We start from the raw sequence: 15,160 nt of genomic DNA on the forward strand, positions 1-15,160 counted from the left end.
TATCAAACCAAATTATGTCTTTAAAATGTTGAATCATGTAGCTACTGCATTTCTTATATTTCAGAATGTATTTGCAGTACACTCATATAAGAAGGCACATTAAATTAATGTTGTATAATCATTTGTATATTATATATTTGACAGTGTCTGTGGCTTGTGGGGTTAAATTGATAACATGACATCCATGCTAATAACCTGTTCTAAAAATAAAGCAATCATCTCATGGGTAAGTCATTATTTAAAATTAATGGCAGATGACATATAATTAGGGTAGAATTTTTAAGAGGATTTGTATACAACGCAGGGATACCAGTTAAGGTGGGGTGTGATATTTTCATGTAATTCTTTAAAAGTTGTGAATTTATTTCTGGCATTTAATATAATTCATACAATTTTCCTTGCAACCATAGAAGCCACTTTATGATATATGTAGAAGTGCCATGAAATATTAGTATGAATTCAAATTTGTAACATAAATATTTATTTCACTACGCCTCAGTTCCCAAAAGTATTAAGATCCAGTAATCTGTGTAAAAGCAACACAGTAAAGTGTCTACATGAGGATAAACGGAATTGCTTCACTGGTCCAGTGATGAATAATCTTCTTTGTGGAAATAATTTCAGCAGGAAAGTGAAGCAAGATATTGTGATATACAAAATTGTATTCCTCTGGCATGGCACTTTTATGTCCTACTATATGTGAGGGTTAATGGCAAAACAAGCCATTTATAACAATCTCCACAGTCTGTGAAAATTTTAGTTTGTGCATACCTAGCAAATACTGTTATGAAAAAAAGGATAAAATAAAATTGCTAGTATGTGTAACATTGTAAAATGAAAAGTGGAACTATTATCAAAATACATACATTCATATCAGAGACCTATGTATATTTGTGAACCCCATTTGTGTTAAGCCATCCTTTTAGTGGGATCCTTATTACACATATAAGACTTAAGGACCCATCTAAACCAAGATCAGGTGCACAACAACAAGTATACAAAGTAGTGTTTATCATTAGGAGCTCCAGGACGGATACAACACTAGATTGACAGCATGTTCTGTTGTTCACGACAATCATAAGATAATTTCAAGGTAATTGCAATTGTTTTTTAAGAGCATAATATGATTATCATTATCCATTATATGTATTGGTTACTTACAAGAGAAATACAGTTTTGTTTTAATTCAAAGACTATCAAATTCCCAGCTCGTCATCATTAAATGCAGCATTCAGTGACCATTCATTGTTCATTCGTTAATTCTACGCATGCATTTCCAGGGCAATGGGTGCTAATAAATGTATTATTTAAGTGGTCCTAGCATATCTGTTTCAATGTGCACTATCAATTTACATTGACTTATATTACCAGCCTTTTAATGCCATCATAAGCATATTCTTCTCCTGATCATTTTGCAGGAAATGCCAAGGGAGAGAATAGTTTAATTTGCTACCTCGTCTGCCTATCCAACCACTGACAGGGTTATGGACTAACACGGCCACTGTCTGCTGCTGCTTACTCCTGTTGTACCAAGTCACAGAGTAATGCACATTTGTGTCTCGCTGATTTGACCTCCAATATATTTCATTGCAATCTAACGTTTCATCACTGCCCACCTGTGGGCCACTGATTAGGCTGTGCTAGCTTTATGACTTTTGTTGATAGTGTTTTATTGCCCTGCCATATTACCCATGACCATATTGTAAGTCTTTTGAGTTATTCAATTGTGAGACTTGACTGCGTTCAAAAGTGTTTGTTTTGATGATTAGGTTCCACAATTTGTTGACCTGCATTACAGACTTACATGAGCACTATTGATTCACGTTTTACATCCAACCATCAATTACTGGAGATTTAGTTACATGCTTAAATTCTTTTAAAAACCAACCTACCTGTTGCATTAGTAGGATGAGTGGCAGCTTGTGTTCCTAGAATGAAAAATATGAATGTATACCCACATGGATAAGTCAACATAGGTAGAATTGAATGTAGCATAGCATATTTACTTGCTATGCAAATGGAGGCCCCCGAGGTAGACTTCCCTTTGCTGGTATAATTTAAGTAGCGATACATATGGATGAGTGGATGGTGTGGCGTTAGGGAGTAAGAGGCTGACAAGGTGGTATCATTTTGGTTATAGACTTTTATTCAAATAAAGAAAAGATCCTGTCTCTCCCTATTTCTAGAGGGAGTTTCCTTACCTCAACACAGAATAACGCACTGCTCATCAGGATGCAAGTAAAAAGAATACAATATACCATCTTCTGTCCAAACCCTCTACTCTATCCCTACTATTAACAAATAAACGAACAAAAAGGGATCAATGAACTACTTTTCCAAGCCACCAGAAGAATGGCCCCCTTCTCCTGGTGAAATGATCCAGTCTTAAGATGACTTGACAGGAGTCTCTTGTATCAGGGTCTGATTTACCAAATACAACTAGACCAGGAGAAGGACTACCTTCACCTGGGAGAGTTTTGGAGACTGTTCCTTGATAGTCCTTTGTACAAGTCTTTAGAAGTGTCTTTACCTCCTCCCAAGGATTTGCGAACAACAGAGTAAAGACTTCATCAACTCTTCTGATTGCCTGTGCTTTGTCAGGACTTTTTATATCTTGACTATTGGGGATATTACTCCCTGACAGTTCTTGGCCCTTTTGCTATTTTTGTTGGGTTTCCCACTGTGACTGGGTATCACTACTATGATGAGGGAGATCACTCCCAAGGAATATTTGACTCTTCCCACCCAGCTTTCCAGCAACTCCTGTTACCTGTATCTTCACTGGAAGCACTACTGGTTCTTCCTGGGGTCTCACGTCACTGTTGGTTCTACATGCATTCAGCGCATATTCCTGCTTTCCTCCTCGTTGGTCTGTGTGGCACCACGGAGCCGTTGCTGCAGCAGTCTCAGTGTGTTTTATGGACCAGATGGTCCGTCTCAGCTGGATGCTTCCTGCTGCGAGTTGGGATTAATCTGGCTTGTGTGGTTCCTTTCAGCTATTCCTTCTAAGATCGACTGTCTCTCAATGCTTCGGGCAGCACAGGTTTGATTTCTCCAGGCCCTGCAGGACAGGCACCAGCTTTCTTTACTGCTCTTCCTGCTCCCGAACACACTTAGTCCTTCCTCGGTCTTTACACTATATTGCTGGGCCCACCCCCGTGTAGTGTCAATGTTTTTCATCAATGCCTTTGAAGTTATCTTCATGCATCCTAGTGGCCACCACATCACAGTTCTTTGGTAATCCCTTGTACTGCTGTTCAGTATGTTGTTTTGGTTCTTCTTTGTCTCAGTCCTTGCTGGTCTTACTGATGCGACAGAAGAGACTTCACAATAATACACAGTAGTAGTTTCAGGTTGTGAGGGAGGAGTCAACAGGGACATGGCTTCTGAGAACAAGGGTTTAGAGATGTCTTTCACAGGACGGGAGTCCACCTCCAGGGGGACTATTGGGTAGCAGCCTCACCTCCTTAGCCTCTGGGAAGGAGTGACGAGAACACAGGAAGCGTCACAATGGATATAAGGATGAACAGATGATGGGTGGACAGATACTGTCAGATGAATGAATGTAGTGATGGATGGGTGTGTAATTTTATTGAATACATCTAATCCCATGCCACTTGTACCCAACCAACTAGTCATGCAATTTGAAGACTATGCTAGAGATCAAACATAGTTGCATTAATTTCAGCTACAGCAAATGATGGTACTGTGACATACCTATCACTCCGGTTGAAGTTAGGTGTTTTTCTATGGTAAAACATAACTTTCTCACAGGCATTTATTTTCTACTCTTTCTGATATGTTGAAAACCTATCAGAAGTGTTTTTTTCTTTTTCAATCACACATGTTCCACGTGAGGTACCAGTGGGTGCAGTTCCTAGAATGAAAAGATGTATTTGTACTCAGATCAATCTACATATAGCTAGCGCAAATGTCCGTTTTATTAAATATTTATGATAAAGAGATGTTTTTTTTAGCAGGGATACAATCAGGGAGGTCATTTGGTGGGTCACTCTAAGTCGCAGCTGTGACCCTGCAAACTCTCTTGCAACCTCTGCCACTGCCTTTGCGACCCCTGTGAAGTATTGCAAAGGCAGTGAGAAACTGATGTTAAAGAGGTTCTGATAAGAGCCCTCTCTACTTACAGTAGAATTTGAACTGGCCTGGCACAGCTTAGGAGGGAGCTGGGACTTCCCTCACTCCCGGTGCAGGCATTTTATCTCATGCTTGGGGTGCTTGGCAACCTCACAAGAATGTATCAATTTGCCTACCCGGGGGCTCACCCATGCACTGCACTTGCCTACTGCTGTCTCCAGTTAAGGCTTTTAACAGAGATACAATTACCAAGCGGCCTCAGGAGCAACCGTTTCGAGTATCTGCAAAAAAGTACCCCTTCAGAAAAAAGGGCTAATACCTTGGAAAAGCCAAGTGCTGGCACACACGTACCAAAATGGAATCTTTTACTGCAAAGACCCAGACTGCAGTGGGGACAAGCAACAGCTTGTAAAGAAAGGGGGCACCTACAATAGAGAACACTCTCTAAGAGCACTCCCAGGAGAGAGAGAAAAATAGCGCAGGAAAGTGTGGAGCCAGACATGGCCCAGCTCTCTGGACTTGCTTCTCTTCTCTGAGAGGAAGGCATAGCTCTCAACCATTTGTCTCGCAAAGGCGGGTGAAATCACCCGATTTTGTTTTTGGCGTGTGAGACGCCCATTGGAATGAATGGGCGTGCAGGAGACTTGGCGGGTGAGTCAGCCCTTTGCAAGGCGGGTGACACCCACCAAAAGCGGGTGAGTTGAGAGCTATGGGAAGGCGACATGGCCGATGGCAGTGTCCGTGATCTGTCCATCGCGCTGAAAGCCCTTGCCAAGCCTTTAACCCACCCCCCTGCTGCACACCAACAAAAAGAAAGAGGGATTGGCACGGATTACTGGTTGGAGAAAAGGGGAAGAGAAAACGTAACTGCTACCTCCCGGGCAGGATGAGCAAGCAGCACACGCAGTAGTAAGAGGCAGTGGCACCGCCACCCAGGAAGGGAAGTCCTCATTCAGTGCCCCAGCGATGTGCAAGTCCGAGGCTAGAGACTGGCAAGGAAAATCCAAAAAAGGAAAAAAATAACACTCTTAAAGTTATTGGAGCCAACATTTTATTGTATGGCTTATGAGGTTGGCATTTTGGTGAAATCACGTCCCTGGATACAATGGAAATAAAGCACAACACAGGGTACTAATTTCACACATGAATATGCACAAAGGTGGGATAGAATTTATAAGTGCAATATAATTAATTATATTTATTGATGGTTGGTTGGGTGAATGATATGATATGATATGGCATTTATAACGCGCCTATACACAAGTGTTTCTGGGGGTACTTACACACTCCATTAGCGGTTGTAACAACATCTCACTTCCAACTGACTTATGGACTACCCGGGCTATCATTTTCTGCAGACCCAGCTGTTGTGGAAAGTCTTTGGGCAGAGCACGGTTACTTATCACTAAGCAATCCTCAACCTTGCCACCTCTAAGCATTCAACCAGTCCAACGGCCTTCATCTGGTTTAAGGGTGACACCTAGCTACAAGACCTCCATAAATAGCAAGAAAACCAATAGCCAAATAACCATGGCTCAGCTATTATTATAGGTCATTATTATAAGTCTTGTTTAAATTAAGCTATGTATTTATTCACATGTAGTGGGAGAAGTATATTCTTAAGCCTTTTAGGACTGATGTGCACATCTATTAGCTGTCTGTGAATGGGCACGCCGCCACAAATGAAGCACTTCTCATACATTTTAACTCTAAAGCTACTGGTTGTGGATTATATTTTTTTACATGAAAAAAAAGATAATCAAACAAAATCCTTTCAATTCAGGTGGTATCAAATCACTTGAATATAACATGGTGCCATGCACTCATCATTTTTCCTATTAATATGTTAAGATGGCCCGTTGTCTCCGTGGGGTTGCCAATATGCGACCAAATGCTATGGTGTAGAAATACAACTTCTTGAAGCTCCCCTCTACTGTGATAAGTCTGGATATGACACCCCCCCCTACAGCACACACCGCACCAGCCATAGAAAATATAGGCATTTAATCAGTTTTATAGCTGCCTGGGTTTTATGAGAGGGTTATGTGTGGTGACTAGTTGCCCATCGTTCAGTTATGGAGAACACCTCCGCTGCCACTGATGCAACACTCACCTGGGTGCTACGGAATGATGGGGTTCAGCAGTATTAGTGTACCTTCTGTCAAATAATTTCCCCACGCTGTTTTTTCACTGTTAGGTGAATTATTTAACTGAAGAGAGAGTGTCACAGACTCAGTTTTCAACTTTTCTGGTTGTTCTGCTGTCTCCCTTAAATTGACATTTTTTCCAAGCATATCTGTATACGATGAGCTTGGGGTCCCTAGCATGAAATTAATTAAATTCATTAGAAGAAAAATATAACATTGTTTAGATAGAATGGCACCTATCATAATCATCTGGTACATGGGTTACCATAAAAGGGAAATTATGGCATTTAAGTTTGGTAGACGGGCAAGATGGGCCAGATGCCATAGGAAAAATTATTGATCCATCAATAAAATTGATTTTGCAGTACTTGCATGGTCTGGTAATTACCGACGGTTGGCCAAATACGTTTAATGAATGTGTTCTTTAATCCAGAGTATTTATATTCCACATATCTCACTGTTGTTGTATTATATTTCCAGAACATATTTCTAATGGAATTATCAGCATACATCTTGTATGGGTGGATAGTATAAAAGATGAATGGATTGAAAGATGGATGGATTGATAAATGAAGTACAATTCAAGTTGATAATCAGATGGCTCCTTAGGTAAAATATATACCACAAAAGACCCAGTGCACCTCAAGAAGTATATTATTGACTCCCAGCAACCACCGCATTTCACTGAGACGGACCGTTAAGGGGCCCTTCTCTAAGTGTAAAGAACAGGGAGAAAATAATTTCCATCTCTGTTTAAGGAATGGAAATGCATGTTTGACAGCCATGATTTAAACCGTGTCTGTCACAATTTAAAAATAAAATCAGGACAGGTTCATAAATGACCCTGTCATGATTTGCACCTCCCATGTGCCTGTTTCCAGAGGGATAACACTACTTTCTGAGCAATTAATAGTGCATTCCGCTTGTGAATTTAGGATGCGCTTTTAACTGCGTAGAAATGTGTAAAGGGGTGAAACGGGCCTCTGAATTAGTGCCTCCAAGATGCACTTATTTATTTTCCTTTGAGAATCACTTCCGACAAAAAGAAGTTTGGAGAATCTGGCGTAACATATTTGGCACATCCTTCTAAAAAAAAAAAAAAACCTGTAATACATAAGAACATTTGTAGCAGTACCTGACTGATTTGCATATGGCTGGTCCCCTTTTGCTATGGTGCAGACAGGCTAAAAGAAGGCTGACCAGAGCAATGGCAGTGGTTCAGATTTATTCAAAACGTTCCACCCATCACTTTTTTGGTTATACATAAGAACATGACACAATAAACTACAATTTCATCAACCAGTTCCTTATATACAAAGCTTGCCTGAGAAATGATAGCAGTGTCCAGCCCGCTCGTGGGGAGTCAGGCCACAATACATAAAGGAGTCCAAGTTTATACTGTATGAACCACAGTTCATGCAGTAAGGGCCTCAACGTTTTCAGTCTTAGCTCTGAAAAAGCTGTGCTAAATAAAATAAAATTTGCATTACACATTAAACAGGACTGATTATCATGAACACGTTCCCAGACCGCTACAATTACTCTCAAGGGAAGATAGTGAAAGTGTGCCCTGGTTATAAAGATTTGCTGAGCAGTATTCTCTGCCCATAGCAAATACTTTTGAATGGCTAGAGCTGCTATGATCGTATGCCTCCTATTTGAGGGTTTAAGCATCTCCAGAGATTACCTTTTCTCCATACTATGGCAGCGGAATCTGGCTTTTATAACTCTGGCCACGCTAGGGAGCAAGCTATGTTATGAATAAGAGTATGAAACTGCATCCATTTCTGCTAGCTTAGATTTTACATACACCAGCCAGGGTATCCGGAGGTTCAAATTCTTGTGAACTAAATACCTAATAAGGTCGTGTCTAAAATCAGCTTTGGGGTTACACCAAAATCTGAGCCAATACAATACAGGATGTGCCAAGATAGAATCACTAATAAAATCACAACCCAATTTAAAATGGACTTCAAAATTGGAGGTAGATCAGGCACGTTCCAACACTCGTTTGAAGAAATAAGTCTCCACAATCTGGGTAAGATTAGCATTTCTTTATCCCCACACCTCCATACCATATCTTGCAAACAAGGCCGCTTACCATTATATATTTTCAAGGTCATATCCACCAGTTTGTTTTAAAACATACCCATTGCTCTAGTCACCCCACTAACAGCTTTACTTAATTTTATGGTTTGTTTTTTAATGTGTGGATCCTGAGAAAGTCTGACGCAAATCTAATCCTCCGATACTCAAACTTACCAACTATGCAGATTATGGAGCCATTACTACATATTGCCATACATTTTGGTGGGTGCTTCCCCTTGAAGCAGGTCATAACGGACGATTTCTGGGCATTGACCTTAAGGTCCAGTACGTCCATAAACACAGTATAGTCTTGGATGAGTTTCTGCAATGCACATGGTGTACGTTTAATTAAAAAAATATTGTCTGCGCATGCCAGTAGTGGCAGCACTCTATTTCCCATCCTGGGAACATCCGGGATACTATTTGCAGACACTCATAAAAGTCATTTATATAAAGACTGAAGAGTAGGGGCGCCAGGAGACATCCCTGGTGCACACCTAGTTATACTTAAAAGAAATCTGTGTAGCACCAGTTTTTCCCACTCCACACACAACCATGGGTCGACTGGTGAAGCCTAATTAACAAGTAATGAATCACCTCCGACATTTCATGGACCTGAGCAGCTGCCACATCTTCCCCCATATTCTTTTATTATATTTATTTATTTGTGTATAGTTCATGAATTAACTTTTACAAAAATTAATAAATACACAAAATTCACATTCTCAATATTTCATCTCTTCATATAAAATTTAACAATTATTCAATACATTTCGATACATTGAAAAACATTCAAATTTGACTTAATACATACATATAAACACATATAATCATATTTTATACTAAGACCGAGTATTGCACTCTCTATTCTAATCATCTTTTTAAAATGTCTCTCTCTACATATGAACAGTCCAATATCCACGACATATATCTGGTATGGTGAGATTACAGTAAAGTTGCATTACCCTGATTGTCATCGACATCTATATATTACATTATGGGCCATTATACCCTTCAGTATGTTTTACCCAAATATTTCTCTATTAAACACCAGCCTTTATATAGAGCAATATGCCATCTGCAAACAATAGGACCAAAACTCAGATGTTTTATGAAGTTATATTCATATGTTAAATGGCCTACATTGGTCATATAAATGTAACCCAGTTTAGGGCATTCAGTCAGCAAGTGCCTAGCAGTTTCTATGTGCTTTTGTATCCCACAAATTCTACAATATCTGTCATCCCCACGGATTCTCCACTGTCTACCTCAATTAGAACTAATAGGAAGTTGGTTTGTGCGCAGTAGCAGACTAAACTGTCACACTTCAGGGTCAGGACAGCGAAGACGGTAACGAGAGGGCTTCATGAATCTATGGCATACAAGGTCAGGTTGGCTATAACTTTGTAGTGACTGCAAGTGATCGTAATTCCTGACCCAGTCCCACTTATACAAACGACGGCAAAAGGCATCCTTTAATGTTTTAAATTTTGAGCATCGCTGGAAATTAGGTTCCCAATCAAGGTCATGAAACATGATTTTTACAAATTTGATAAGCCCACAGTCTTTTCTTGTTACGTGGGTGAAGCACTAGTTAAGGTGTAGCTTTCCCAGTATTGGACATTTTGGCGTTGTTTTAGATTTCAGGAAAAGTTCTCCTCTACGTTTTAGTGCCATAGATCTTAACGACAATAGTCCCAATTCCAGTCGTAAATATTCTATGGAAGTTGAGGAAGGGAGTTACCCCTCAAGAGTTTTTAGCCATTCAAGAGAATTCAATTCTAATGCTTCAAGTCCATATAGAACTACTGGGCAAAACCCATTGTCTAGACAAATCGAGGATACCACCCAAGGAAAAATCAGCACGGTGATATAAAAACCTGTGTACAATTAGTGCAATATGTTTACCTTTTCGTATCTTAAAGGTAACCAGCTCACAATATCCCTTAGATTCAGCCATCTGAACACCAGGATACTTGTAATACTGGGTGTATTCAATGTGGCACAACCCGGTTTTCATAGGCTGCTTTTTAATATGTCATGCGGTAACGAGCATGGATTTCGTTTTTTAAAAAATGTATATGTAACACATTCTCCTCTGCATAACAAGCAAGAGCAGATAGCATTGATTTCATACCCAAAGGTATATGGTCACATAACAGCCGGTCATCCCATATAGCATGGCTGCGACAACACATTGTCTGATTTTAGGAGGGCTTTTGGCATGTGTCATCAATCTAGAGGGCAGATTGGCTATGTAAAGGTTAAACAGCAGGGCCACAAGTATGAACCCCTGCTTTTCCCCTCTATCTATGCAGATCTCTCCAGATAAGAGCCCACTATCACTAAGCCATACCTGTGCAGAGGTCCCAGTGTGTAATGCCATTAAAATTTGAAGGAGCCATTCAGGGCATCCAAGAGTCCGAAGTGTTCTCTATTGCAGCATGTGCTTTACTTGATCAAATACAGCGTGAAAATTGATGAAGGTAATGTATACAGAAGGGCTTTGCTTCAATTTGGCCCTCGCCATCACAACATCAAGAAATTGGATGTTGTGAATGGTGATGGAGCCCTTACAAAATCCTGTCTGGTACGGGTGTAGAATATTATGTTCAGACAGCCACGCCTAAAGATCCCCTAGCACAAATCCGGCAAATACCTTTCCCGTGGTATCAAAAAAGCTGTGTTCAGTTTCATGAAGGGCAGAATGATTGGTTCCTTCTTTACATACAGGGAATGGGCCACTATGATATACAGATTTAAGGATTGTTCTGAGGTGTCCAAGCCTGGTCTAACCCCTAACTGAATCAAAGAAAGGATGTGGTTCTGGACCACCCAGTCCTCCCGCATAGCTAATAAAGGACGTCCAAAGTTTTTAAAAAGAGAGCCTAAAAGTGAGATTGGTCGATCCGAGACAGGCAAGGCCCTCTGACCCATCCTAAAAACCGGTTGAATTTTTGCACAACACCATGAAGCATGAATCTGCCCCCCCAGGCGTACTCCATTAAAACCTATGGTCAGAATTGGGGCCCACAGGTCTACCTCAGATGGGAATATATTTGTATTTGTATTTGTATTTTGTATTTGTTTTATTTGTAACGTGCACGGTCTGGCCCGAGGCATCAGGGTGCAACTTAGACATGGTTACATAATGGGCATACATAAATTCAAACTATATATCCAGTACAAAATATTCAGCACATACAGCAATATACAACATTTACAAAGTAGGGAATAGAACCGGTGCTTTGCTAGGGCAAGGCTCCCGGGTACATAAGAGGTCCGAGTTTCAAGGCTGAGTGAAGAGTCAGGCTTTCGTTTTGGCCTTGAAGGCACTAAAACATTCTTCTGATCTAATGGTGAGGGGGAGAGCATTCCATGCAAATCTTTACTCATAATTGGTCTAATATTTAGATTCCCATTGAGGATTCCTACTCTCATCCAGCCCTCAGTGCTCACTTGGGAGAAATGTTGCTAGGCACAGCGGGATTCTCCAAATGGGGGAGTTGAACTTCTCAGCACAAACATCAATGACACACATACAGTTCAGCCTGCACTGCTGTCAAACCTCCCAAACTTGGTTTTCTTAGCGTACATCATTCAATCAGATGTGATGAACACTTTCAGGCAGCAAACACCTCTTCGAACCTGCTTGAAATCTGCCTATAACAGTTTTTAAATGCCTTACAGAAGTTCCAATATCCGCTTCTAAACTTAAACACATCTTTCTCTACTAGGTACATGGCATGTGCCCTGTAGCATACAGCAGACACCTAGCTGCTGAAGAAACTCAATAGAAAATTCATATTACCTTTTTTATTTTCCGAAAGCACATGAAATTAAATTACTGGACAACATCTTGAATAAAATAAAGACCAGAGTCAGACCCCGGATCTGCTCTTACTTGATATTTAGGAAGGGATTGATACTATTGACTGCCCACCCACAGAGCAATTTAGAGTCAATCCATTGTTTAATTCTCAAAATAAGAATATCTTGTGGTGGCAATTCGAGATTGACCTTCTCCTCTGTCCTCTGAGTTACTGGTTTTCACATGAGATGAAGCAGTATAATTTCTGCTTGAACACCTTAAGAATTATTTCTCGGCGGTCCATGGAAACCTCAACAATATTTCCATTACATCGGGTTTCATCCTGCCAAGGAAAGATTATGCAAATGATGGCTTTGTGAATGGGGTTCACAATGAGCACCTTCATGCATTCAAATGACCCATAATAAGGCAGTAAGTTTGCTTTTAAATATTAAATTTCAGAAGCATACCCCACACCAGCGCTAATGTTAGGAATGACAGGCTGCGTCCATTTAACAAAGCACTGTCACATTATTGGGAGCCGACAAGATTTCATGGCGTTCAGCATTCTGTAACTTCTACGTTGTATCTTTCTTGTTAGTTCTCTTGCTGTTTATGTTATTTTTATGTTCACTTTGATGAGACTGTGCGCTTAGTGTACTAGGTCATTCTTATATGTGATGATCAATGTTGAAGTCATTGCGCTTACAGTTTCTCCATTATGTGGCAGCTGGTATAGCTGTTGTGGTGGTTTTGCCCTTGAGAACTTTGGGTATGTGGTCCTTCACAAACTATATTAAGGTTCAGGTGAGGTGTTCTGGTGCTACTTTGACTGTATGGAGGATTTATGGTGAAAAGTATGTCTGCACTACATCCACTGATTATTGGAGGTAAAGTGGAGGATCTACCGCCAGCCTTTTTGTGGTGGTAAATCCTCCACTTTACATCACACCCAGAATTCAGCAGTGTTGTAATGTGTCGGTAAAATGGCAGTAGCAGAATTATTGCTGTTTTCCCCCACTGTCCAACTCGGAAGGAAGTCTCTTATCTTGTTTTATTGGTAGTCCATGTAAAAGTGTGTTGATTGATATTTCCACAGAAGGCATCCACAGCATGTTCAGGCTGACGTCATATAGCCTTGTCTTGTGTATGTAAACCACTTATTTGTGCCTTAGGGGAATGCCACAGAAGCCACTCTTGCTGCCCCTCTTCCATGGGCTTGCACAATGAGTATCTGTAAGACTGTATAGAGACATTGAAATTCCCTTACTTTCCATGGGTAGTCTCAAATCCAACCTGTGTTCACCCCTAGTGGGATTCCAGATTATTCATCTAGCACTGAGGTCTCTAACCTGAGGCTCTGCAGAAGTTTTGAACTTCAACTCATCTGAACCCTCACGGACTATGCTGGCTATGGATGCTGAGAAATGTGTTGCTGACTCCTGGTTCTAGTGCATGTTTCAATCTCTTCTTGTTCATTATCTCGGTCTCCCTTTTTTCTCATGGTTCCTTGTTCCTATTTGCTTTTCCTATTATTCCTTCTTTTTCTCTCTCTTCCTGTATGTGCTTCACATGCCCCTTTACATCAGCACGGCAGTTGCCAGTCCTAGCGTGGGCTTCCTCCTGTCCACTCTGACAGAAACGCATTGAGCATTTATTGATACGCCATCATTTCTTCAGAAACATACCTTTTTAGATTTAATTTAAGAGTGGGTTCTCCATTTTATCGGGGCTCTTCTTTATCCTATAGTACACTTTGATTAGAATATTACTACTGAAGGCTCAGGTGCCTTATTTTATTAGACATGTTGGACATTTTAGAAAATCCATCAATTACTGTTTCCTTATATTGACCAGCGTATATGTTTATAGCCTTTATTACATTGGTGAAATGTTTTTTAATAACCTTAAAGTATTATTGATGTAGCATTAAATATGTATATAATGTGAATATCTAGCTCTCTGCAGGTTTTTAGTCAGCCTTTTAGCTAGTGAACCGCTTTCAGCATATAGGTACCGATTAAACACCATCAAATATTCAGAAGGCCCAAATCAACGGCTTAAGTTTGCCTTTTAATATGATCCCTAAGATCGTATTCTGCCAGCTTTGCAGTTAGCATTGACATGGTGTGTCCATTTTAAGGGGATGTGCCTGACAGATAACATCTACTGAAGAATGTATTCAAGGTATATTCAGTAATGTGTGCTGGAGCGCACGGTAGAATGTACACAATAGTCATCATACCTCCATCAACTACAGACAGGCAGCTTTAATTAGTAGTGTACAGCACCAGAGATGGGAATCAAAGCCATAAAGACTTTCTCACCTAACTTGAAAGGTGATGTGTGTCAAAAAACCCTACACAATTTCTAACTAAGCATCCAACTTACACCTGTTACATTTATCATTTCAATAACAGTCCAAACTAGTAACTGATTGCAGCTCCATGGACTCTGTACCTACCACACTAAAGCATGTGGACCATTACAACAAAAGAAAATGCATACAGAGGTATTCACTGGCTGGAAGCGCTACCCCAACTTCATGAAATCCTTTATAGGGGTAATCAAGGACAAGTGATAAACTGCAAACTTATAAAGAGAGTTAAATCTGAAATGCTGTGCTGAGATCCGTGGCTACAACCTGCATCTCATTCTGCTGAGAGCTTACTGTGTGTGTTTCTGTTGGGGATAGTGCTTCATTGTGACCAAAGTGACATGCCCTGCCCAGCAGTGATCCCTTGAGCTGCTCTGCTCTCTTGGCACCACTGCTTTCTGATTCCTTAGCACAATTGTGCCCAATACCATTTGTCTCTGCCTCCTCAGTTGATTCCTCAGCTCATGTACCTAAGCGGACACTACTACCGTTGCATTGCACTTCATGTTGCACTCTTCCTTTTCCCGCTTCCCTGTTTGTCTCCAGGGTGTGTCTTGATCACCTTTTGTTGCAAGGCAGTGGACCACCCTCTTGCTGCTTTATCATCCGTTTGAACATACCCGGGTCTATATAGTGGATTCA

General features: G+C 40.5%; 1 protein-coding gene across 50 annotated transcripts in view; it reads right to left on the bottom strand.

Annotated features, from left to right (window-relative positions):
- LOC138513982 (mucin-19) overlaps window positions 1-15,160 on the bottom strand; it is a 1,848,798-nt gene that overhangs the window by 768,644 nt on the left and 1,064,994 nt on the right. For 13 of the 50 annotated variants that reach the window (XM_069629168.1, XM_069629171.1, XM_069629174.1 and 10 more), the window contains exon 60: window positions 1,893-1,928. The exons of the other annotated variants lie outside the window; for them this stretch is intronic. In XM_069629168.1, the coding sequence (XP_069485269.1) occupies window positions 1,893-1,928 (36 nt within the window). The remainder of the gene's footprint in view (window positions 1-1,892; window positions 1,929-15,160) is intronic. 50 annotated transcript variants of the gene reach the window in all.

The sequence above is a fragment of the Ambystoma mexicanum genome, chromosome 12 (genome assembly GCF_040938575.1).
Source record: "Ambystoma mexicanum isolate Mex_15411 chromosome 12, UKY_AmexF1_1, whole genome shotgun sequence".
Classification (NCBI taxonomy): Eukaryota; Metazoa; Chordata; class Amphibia; order Caudata; family Ambystomatidae; genus Ambystoma; species Ambystoma mexicanum.